This window comes from Sipha flava, unplaced genomic scaffold, assembly GCF_003268045.1.
Source record: "Sipha flava isolate LNK unplaced genomic scaffold, YSA_version1 43_pilon_pilon, whole genome shotgun sequence".
In the NCBI taxonomy this organism is placed as follows: domain Eukaryota; kingdom Metazoa; phylum Arthropoda; class Insecta; order Hemiptera; family Aphididae; genus Sipha; species Sipha flava.
In genome coordinates, this window is record NW_020273171.1 from 979580 (window position 1) to 989874 (window position 10295).

Below are 10295 nucleotides of genomic sequence, written 5' to 3' on the forward strand. Positions count from 1 at the left end.
CATGTAATATTTAGATTTTAATTATTTTATCTAGCACCCTAATAAATAATAATATTAGAACATCATTATATAAATATATACATAAAAGTATAAGTATTTAACATACCTTCATGTAATTTATTTTGTAGAAATGTGTGCAACATTTTTTTTTTTATATATATTTATAAATAAATAGCTATATTCACTAAAAATAAAAATATTATACTACAACAGAAACTAATGATATATTATAATTTTATTATAATTTATAATTAATAATCATTGTAATATGGTTCAAAAATAAATATACATTTCAAGTTTTCTTTTAAAACTATTTTTAAACAAAGAAGATAAAATGGTATTAGTTTATTAATAAATAACAATTTATTTTAGTTTGTGAACACAATTTTGTTATCTATTTTATCTTGCATAGTAACATATCATACCTACACACCATATTGTAAATCTACTATAATACAATCCAATTATGTGAATTACTCATTGTTTAAACACAGTTACATCTGTAATGTGTAAGCGGTTCACAATATTATTGAAAATGAAAGCAAAATTAGTGTTTAATAATGAACAAAATATTACAAATATTATTCATTTATTTATCATAAACAAACATTTTAAGAATTGTTTTTGTGTTTTTCAAAAGCAAAACAATAATAAATAAAAAATAAAATGTATTAAATCCTTTTACCACTTTTAGTAATAATAAATTATATTATTCACAAAATATGCTTAGGTAAAGAATAAAACATTAAAATATCACATTTTTTGAGATTTTTTTTTACAACAGATACCACAATAGTGGTCTTAGCTTGTTTTGGTTGAACTTGTCAAATTTCCAAACCATATAGTTTAAACGAGTACAATTTTTCATTTTTTTATTACATACCCTTTTAGTTCCATTGGTTCCATTATTTGTGGTTTATTAACGTTTACTTTTGATCCAATGTGCACAAAAGATAGTGAAGATTCGTAAACAGTAATATTTTCAGTTGTTGATGAAATAATTGGTTTTAAATCAATCTATAAGTTATCACCAAAATATTATATACATAATAAATATGTACCTATGTAAAAACCTCTAACTCCTAAACAACAATCACTTACTGTATTTGAATCATTCTGATTAATTTTTTTGAAACCATAGCACTGAGTTGTCTGGGTTTTATGAAAAATCAAACCTACAGCTGATTTTGATTGTTGAATAATTAGTGATGCTGTAACTAAGTGGACATCATTTGGCAGTGTTGTCAACTTTTTGGTAATGTATGTATCTTCAAGATGATCAAATTTTGATGTTTCTAATAATGTTGTCAGAGGATACAGCATTGTCGACATAGATGTCATCCCGAGTTCCGTTAAATGCGGTAAATCCATCTGCGTTATTTGCATTTAGTTGATAATGAGTTGAAAAACTTAAAACATTAATATAATGAGAAAAATATTGCATTTACCTGACAGTTACCAATGTTTTCTTCAACAAGTATCCTGAACAATGTCCGAGTAGGTACATTATCCATAACTCCTTGGCCTAATCCACGATTATCGTCTTGCCTCAATCGGCGATCCTGTATAACCTACATAACAGTTGTAGAATTTTATAAATATTTCCAACTTGTTATTAATGCATTAACTTACAGATTGACTATTGTGATAGGAAAATAAAAATATATTTGTATCACATATAATTTAAATTAAGGCTAAGGAAAATTGTGTAAAATGTTCATAAAAATAATATTTAGATATTATTACCTCCATTTGACCATTATGCAATGATGAAGCACCCAAAGGTTGTACTGATAATAATGATATTCTAGTAGTGTCATCTTCTATATACATTGCACTAGACATTGGGTAAAAGTTTCCTTGGATAGGTAGTTTTTTATAATATTTTCTCCGAGTCATCTAATAACCAAACCAATAAAAATTAATAAAAGCAAGGGCATGACTAGGGGAGGTTTGGGTGTTAAAATTCCCTCTCGAAATTTTAAAGAATTTAGAAAAATATTATTGCCTAATATTATTATACAATTTAAGTTTAATATTATTAACACTTGCCAGGGTTATTTATATAATCCAAAGTCAATCTACATAGTACTATAAATTAATTTTTATCAAAATTGTTATCTTGTGAAATAAATACATTTGAAATACATGGTAATCAAAATAATGAGCCCCTCCCCCGAGAAAAATTTTAAAGCACACTCCTGAATGAAAGCATAGAGTGGTACAACTAGGAAGGTAGGAGGCTATGACCATACCAAAATATGCAGTAAACTTGTTCCATTCTTCCCACCAAAAATCTTCAAATATTAAAATGTTTTAAAATTTATAACTTTCCCCCCACCCCCTCAAATAAAACCTAATTACACTACTAAAAATAAACAGTGTATAAATGTATTGTTATTACTTGGAATCCATTTAAATCTGTATAGAAAATATTATTATTTTTCACTTCTGTGGTAACTCTCATTGATAATTCATAATTCATTTCTTTTCTAATGTCTACTAAATTTTGTATTTCAACATCATTGCAATCTATACATAACAATATATTATTATTAAAGTACATAACTATGAAATTATAAAGAATACATTTGAACAATTTTATTTATAGATTCTTAAAAAAAAATACCTTTTGTATGACGAATAATCACGGAGTGTTTCACGTTACTAAACTGAATTATAACTTGTGATAAAACATGTCCATTAATCACATAAATTGTAGGCTGCTGTTCTGAGACATGAGCATCAATAGCTTCTCCTGATGGCATAAATAAATAAGCTCCACTCATATCTGGACCATGGGCAGCATCATATCTAAAAAATATGGTTAATTTAATAACCATATTGTAAAATGATATAAGTAATTTAGGTTGACCTTACTTCACAAATTTCAAAAGCACTTGATATTGTTTTCCAGAAGATTTAAGAGTAATGTTTTTTAATAAACCATTACGACCAAATGATGCCACAATTTTTTCATTTTCTAATGAAAATTCTGTAAGTCCATTACTTATAATATTTATCCTAGGATCCAAGATTGCATCAGTTTTAGGGTTATAGGCACTAATTTTTGACATATACTTTCTAATAGAAACAATTATAAATATATAAATGTATTAATAGTATTTTAAAATAAACTAACATTTTTTAATAATTATTTAATTATAATTTCACTAATTCATCATAAATATAATATTTAATATTTTTTTTTTATATTAAAAATATTAATGAATTTAAAATTACTAAATTCGACATTACAAAATTACTTATCAAATTACTTGGTACTGATATCCGTAGGCATGTTGATGATGATATATTTTTTTATTTCTAATGGACCAAGTTCAACAATAAAATGTAATTGGAAACATGGAGTTGGTAATAGTGAATCCAGAAGATTACAAGTAGCATCTATTTGAAATGAAACATCTGCACCCTCTGAATTAACTACCTATTTAATTTAACATAAAAATAGAAAAAGAGGATTCCAAATATAAAACGGGTATTATAGTAGGTACAGATGAATAATTTGACAAATCAATGACAAAATGACATTTGTTGTATATGTCAACAAACTGTAACATTGGCTTAAACAATTTATTTAAAGATTTTTAACAATAAGTTTTAGCATAATTGTACAACAGAAAATTTGAATAAACTATAGATTGAAAGTTTCAAGTCACTTATAATATGAACTATTCTGTTGTATAGTTAAAATAATTTATATTTACAGTTTATACAACAAATTGTTGAACATTCAAGAAAAATATATGTTTTACAAATTGTGATCCAATATGTCAGTATAAAAAAATTTGGATAGTTTTTCTTACAAAAATTTAAAAAAAAAAAACCAAAATAAGTAAGTAAAGTAAAATAAGTAAAAAGTAAGTTCAATTATTTAATTTCTGTACATTTTGTTCATAATTATTACTAAGACAGTTGTAATGAACTAAGAAATGTAAACTTAGATACACACAGATATATTGAACCAAACTAACCTTAACATTTTCATTTGCTACAACTAAAGTAATGATTTCTTGTCTTATGATAGATGTCAGAGGATTGAACACAATTACACTTTGAGAATCTTGATTATTAGCAAATGCTGTTACTCGACATTGCGCTACACTATTAGTGTACACTCTTGAACAATCTGCCTCAAAATATTTGATACTAGCATCAAATATGTATTGCTCCTAGAAAAAAAGTATTCATTTTTTAAAAGTGATATTATCAATAAGTCAATTAAATCCTACAGTATCAGGACAATATGAAAAAATGATGAATCAATTTAAGTAGATATAAGTAAATTGAAATATTAGGATTTTTAAATTTAAATTTTTATCTTTAAAAATAAATCTATTTTAAGAAATGAATGTTATAAATATAATTTTTTTTAGTTGAAAAAGTCTATATTCAAACCAGAAATGGTTTTATAGTAAAAATAAACCTAGTTAAAACTTAAAATTTAAACTTATTTAACATTTGATGAAAATCATAGTAAAATTTAATGTAATAAAATTGGCTATGAGAAGCTTATTTTTAATTTTGGGTTTTCTCTAATTTAGATTACATTAGATTCTTTGGTTGAACTGGGAAGAATATAAATTCAGTCCTGATAAGTATAATTATGAAAATAAAAAAACCTTTTCTTGATATAACAGGAAATAAATACAATGTTGAATAATATGATTTAGATTAGTTAATGAATCCAACATCCTGAAATCATAAAAGTTTAACATAATTTATTCACATAAAAAAAAAAATATTATGTACTTTTGTGCATAGTCATTAACTACTGCATTTTTTGCTGTTCCTGTTATGCCATCATGATGTTGAAATAAACTATGAGCATCTCTTGCAGCTTGTAAATAATTATACAATTCTGAATCTGGTTTCCATAACCAGGTAGTCAAATTCAAAGGTGTACTAAGCCATACTAAGGAATAAAGAATTTCTGCTGATCTAAACATTTATTAAAAATAAGTAATAATTAATAATATTAATTTAAATTTCAAAAATGTTTTATTTTCAATTAAGTAACGGATTTTCATATATTTTCAGATTTATTAACAAGAATTTATATCTTACCTCAATTTAGCAACAAGTTCTCGGTCCATACATTTGTAAAAAGGTCTAGAAGTGAAATATCCACTCCAATAATTGTCATCTTTATCTGCATAAGTAAAGAAGTCACCAGTTAGTGATGGAAAATTTTTAAAACTAGAAGACTCTTCAACTGCTTCGAAATAATCTCTTAGCGTACCAAATGATGCCTAATAAATGGAAAAATTATAAAATAATAATATATTGATATAAAAATGACATGAAAACTATTTATGTGTTATAATATAATAACTTCTACAAATAATGATTCACTGTTGCTGTTCAAATAGTCGAATAATTTTTGATAATTATTCATCTGGGAATCCCATTCTTTAGCAGATGTATACCGAAAGTCATCCCCTAAAGGAACAAGTAGCACATTTGTTTTATATAGTTCAGCTTTTTTTCTATATTGATCCAGTAACAATAGTGCTCTATTATTATAACAAGGGTATTATTGAATTAATTTTAATAAAATAAAAAATAGTTCATTTATTTTTGATAATTTACCTTTTTTTTACATTTGATAAAGTAATTGGTATGGGAGATACTTTCCAAGGGCAAAAAAGTCCAAACATTGATAACATTTTAAAATCAAATTGACAACAAATACTTGGATCTGGCCCACAAGTATGAGGTATATCATAACTATAAAATGGCATCATATGAGTGAAAAGTTCGTTTTTGTTACTATTGCATTCTGTATCTAAATGTGAAAGAAACTAATAAATGTATATAACTTTACACAGATAAAATTAAGCTAACAGGCTATGATAATAAATTATTTAATTTTTGTTTACCCCAATGTTGTCTCCATCGAAATTCCAATTGTTTTTGTTTAGCTAAATATTTTTTTATATTATAATGAGTTCGTTGAATGACCAAACTAGAAAATTGCATTTTATTCAATATATAAGGCATAGTTGGTGATACACCAAAAGGATCAATACACCAACTATAACTGTAAAACAATAAAAAACCTGATTATTTTTTATTCAAAATTTAAGAATTCAATTATTATAGAAAAGTTTTTAAAATCACTTAATTGAAATAAACTCCATCGACATTTAAAATAAAATAATTTATTTTCTAATTATTCAATAGAAATTTCAAATCATACTTGGCAGTTATATTTAAATTTTTCATCAACCATTGATGACCATTAGTAAGCTGAGTTATCATTGATGAATAATGGGAGTTAGCTTCATCTGTCATTACCCAACCGCCAGTGACTATTTCCAACTGTCTGTTGTCAATTAATCTATACATAAAATACATTTTATTATTTTAAGTGTATACTTAAATAATTTTTAGTTAAAATTTATACTTTTTCACTTTAATTTTTGTATTTTGGTCGATATCATTCCACCACAGTGATAAATAAGATATTTCTGCCCAAATAAACTTGCGCCTATGATCTTCTGATAGCTTAATAACCATATTATCTAATATACTTTTAGTATCACTTTGATAGTATTCTTCAAATGTTCGTTTCCATCCAGGATCATTATGAGAATGAGGCACCACAAACACCCTTAATTTATTATTAACATTCCATCGTCCTTTAGTTACTTGAATATCCCAACCTTGTTTCCATGCACCTCCATCAATATTATCAAATTTTAGTTTATCATATAAATCCCATGTCTAAATATTAAAAACATTATAATTAATAACAATAATTGTTTTCAATAAAAAATTATTTGTTTATTTAGAATTATAATATAAACATAACAATTCAATGAATAGGATAAGTTCCTAGTATTGAAATATATACAGCAATAATAATTTGAAAATAAAATAATTATCATTTTTTATATAAGTATATTTTTGTTGGAAATTTAAACTCGTAAAATTAAACCACTATAATTTACCACTTTACATTAAATATTACAAAAATCTTGCTATAATACTTAACTTTTATTTTCATATAAAATTATAAGCAGGTAGTCTCTCAATAATAGTAATTACAATTAAAACTAATAAACAAAATTACTATTTTCCATAATATGGTAATTTTATACATAATTTAATATATTGCTATATTTAAAATTACAATTTATTTATCATTTAATAAGAGGTTATTCCTATTTTCTGTTTACTGTCTAAATATTCTATTTGCTGTTTATGCTAGTCAACTAATATAACTCATAGGTAAACTACATTAATATTATACACCAGCGGTTCCTAAAATTTTTTGGTTCACGAATCCCCCAAAAAAAAAAAATTAAATTAATCGTGCCACCCTTGAATAAATAAAACAATTTTTTTTATTATTTTAATAAAAGCAAATTACTGTTGATTTAAAAATAAATATATGATAGTGTAATATACAATATAAATATCTGCCTTGTGCCTCATCCAATAAGTGCTTGCACCTTCCTAGGGAGGCGCACCTAATAGTTTGTGAAACACAATTATATACCATGATGTAAATATGATTAATATTAACTGTATTAGTTTATTAACATATTAAAATATACTTACATTAATATTTGGATCACAAATTCCACTGGACAAAAATGTATCTTCTAAGTTATTTTGCAAGACAGGCTGAAATAAAAATGTTTAAATCATTTCAAGATAATTTTTTAAATTTAATTCTTAAGAGTTTGTAGAGAAGTACAATAATTATTATTTGACAATAATTATATGCAATGATCAACAATAATACTCAATGTATTAGATGTTTTTCATATATTAATATAAATAAATAATTATTAAAATGTACCACGAGTGAACTAGATGTTTCAGGCACGTTTTTTCTAAGAACATTATCTATGTTTTGTACAAAAGACTCAAAATTTTCATCCCTTGTTTGGAATTGTAGTTTTTCCACACGAGAAATTGATGTTTTAACTGTTTCATAAGCCTAAAAATTAATCAAAATAAGCACAATACAATAACCAAAAATTATTAATTACATAATTCGAAACTTACACTGTGAACATTTTGGTTTTCTAACAGAGAATACAACAGAAAGCATATTATTAGCACTACAAATAGAAGTAATAAAATAAATCTTTGCTTGAAGTTCATTTTTATGCCCGCACGTGCTCATTAAACCATCTTGTTTGCGATAATAGTTCAACAGTTTTTTTTTTTAAATAAAAAATAACTATAATTAGGTACCTATCAATTATGTTTGGTAATAATATCACTTAACATTTATGAGGCTCTTCACACTTGTGTAAACAACAACAAAAAAACTCGTCACTAGAATACAAATAAAGTACAATCAGTAATTAACGTTTAGTTGCATATTAAAATACTCAATTTATTAATGAGAATTTAATTAATATTGTTAGTTCACAGTTTAGTAATTTATCAATGCACCGCTTACATTTTATCACTTTATTTTATGGAGGGTTATCAGCACAGAAAAGATAAATCAGTACAATCATTGATAATCTTATCATAAAATAAAAATAATGATTATCTTTATCTACTATTTAAATTCATATAGGTAGAATTTATAATAAATACAGTACCTACATTTTTGATTTATTATGTACCTTACAAGGTCAATAATTTATTTATACATGGCATTGTAACAGCAGGGACGGATCCAAAAGGGGCACAGATCCCAAAAAATCACTAAACAGTTTTGTTCATACGTGACAAAAAAAAAACTATTCAATTATTTTTTATTGATAATTTAAAAATCCTAAACTTTTCGTCTACCAATAGAATTATACAAACAATTTACATCGTACAGAATCGGTCACAATTTCTTGTACACACAAGTAATAGTAATAGTATAAGTGTACACCAATAACTGTGTGTCATCCGTCATCCGTAGTCTCCGTAATTTCTGTAAAAAATAAATAATGGATTTTTATTTTTAAATCCTGAGTTTAAAAATATTTGGCATAATCTCACCTTAAAAATAATTTAGTCTACATAAAATCAAATTTTAATTTTCTTTTTATAGGTATCAATTACAAAATTACAAACCGAAGGTGTTTCTTTAACTGATTATTGATAATTTCAGTGTAGCAATGAAACGTCTTACTGGGACAACTAGGAAAAATATTTGTACAAAAATGGAAAATGCACGGAAGAAAAATGTCGGTCTTGTTATGCTAAAGAAAATTAAAAACATTCTTAATGGTAAATTAATTGAAAAAAAAAATTTACCAGAAGACTTAGATATTAATGATCTGACATATTTTTAATATGCCCCCATCACATCGGTAATTATTACGGTTACCAACAAAAAACATAAGTATAATTTAAATTTAAATTTAAAATATTAATTATTAAAAATAAAAATAAAAATGAATAAAAGACAGTTATTGGTTTAAGTTAATTTAAAATAATATTGATGTCACCGAGAATGTGTAATTGCTGACTTAGAAATGTAATGTTTAAAATAAAACTTTATCTAAAAAATTTGGAATCAAAGAAATATAAATAATTTAATATTAAAAAATAAACGTTTTAATTGCTAAAAAGAATAAATGTTAAGATAGCCTCAGACATCGGGTGAAAATGTAGGTGAAACCAAAAAAATATAATAAATAAATAAATACAAAAAAATAAAAAATAATAAAATTAGCATAAAGAAAAAATAGTTATTGCTTCATATTATTTAGAAAACCGAGAATATATAATTATTGCTAGTTATACAAATGTATTGATTAAAAAATAAATTTAGAAGTTCTAGAAACATAATTTATTTATTTAATTAATAATATAACATAATAATTTACATTGTTCGTTCAAAATAAAATCAATGTACCTGTAGTTAGTAGTCGTAGTTGGGTATGTATGGGACACTCGTGGTTCGTTTCAATTTAGATTGGCTTCTGCATTACGACTTTTTATACTTTACTGTTATAAAGAAAACGAATACATTGTAATACTATTTAAATATACTATGGACATTAAAGATAAATAATATATTTTTTTTATCCATACAACATTTTGAGCAAGAAAATTGTATGAAATGCAATTTGGTAAAAATTAAAATATTCAATAAATTATAGAAAAAGGCGAGTAACATTCGACATAGATAACTTAAATTAAATAATTGTACCAACGTGGTGTGCTGTGAAATAAAAACATGTAAATTAAATTTATATGTTAATTTACAGTAATTTTATAATATGGATTGCGGCAACAAATGATTCCATCGATTACGCCGAACATTTGTATACACGTACCATAGAGCAGTGTTTCCCAACCTT

The 10295-nt window shown here is 24.7% G+C and overlaps 1 protein-coding gene across 3 annotated transcripts; it reads right to left on the reverse strand.

Annotated features, from left to right (window-relative positions):
• Positions 1 to 712: 712 nt before the first annotated feature.
• On the reverse strand, positions 713 to 10028 carry LOC112689355 (alpha-mannosidase 2). 3 transcript variants are annotated; one of them, XM_025563029.1, is made up of 23 exons: positions 9848 to 10028; positions 9061 to 9188; positions 8813 to 8917; positions 8044 to 8319; positions 7835 to 7975; positions 7591 to 7656; positions 6431 to 6750; positions 6224 to 6364; positions 5904 to 6064; positions 5614 to 5809; positions 5357 to 5537; positions 5089 to 5273; positions 4774 to 4962; positions 4644 to 4716; positions 3996 to 4193; positions 3279 to 3448; positions 2881 to 3084; positions 2630 to 2814; positions 2405 to 2532; positions 1747 to 1899; positions 1449 to 1571; positions 1102 to 1371; positions 713 to 1017 (listed from the first exon to the last, which is right to left on the reverse strand). In XM_025563029.1, exons 4-23 carry the CDS (start codon positions 8140 to 8142, stop codon positions 865 to 867), a joined length of 3336 nt encoding a protein of 1111 aa, XP_025418814.1. In that variant the 5' UTR covers positions 8143 to 8319; positions 8813 to 8917; positions 9061 to 9188; positions 9848 to 10028; the 3' UTR covers positions 713 to 864. The 3 variants fall into 3 exon arrangements, with proteins under 3 accessions (XP_025418814.1, XP_025418815.1, XP_025418812.1); XM_025563030.1 differs by lacking the exon at positions 9061 to 9188 and having other exon boundaries at positions 8820 to 8917; XM_025563027.1 differs by lacking the exon at positions 9061 to 9188.
• Positions 10029 to 10295: the final 267 nt, after the last annotated feature.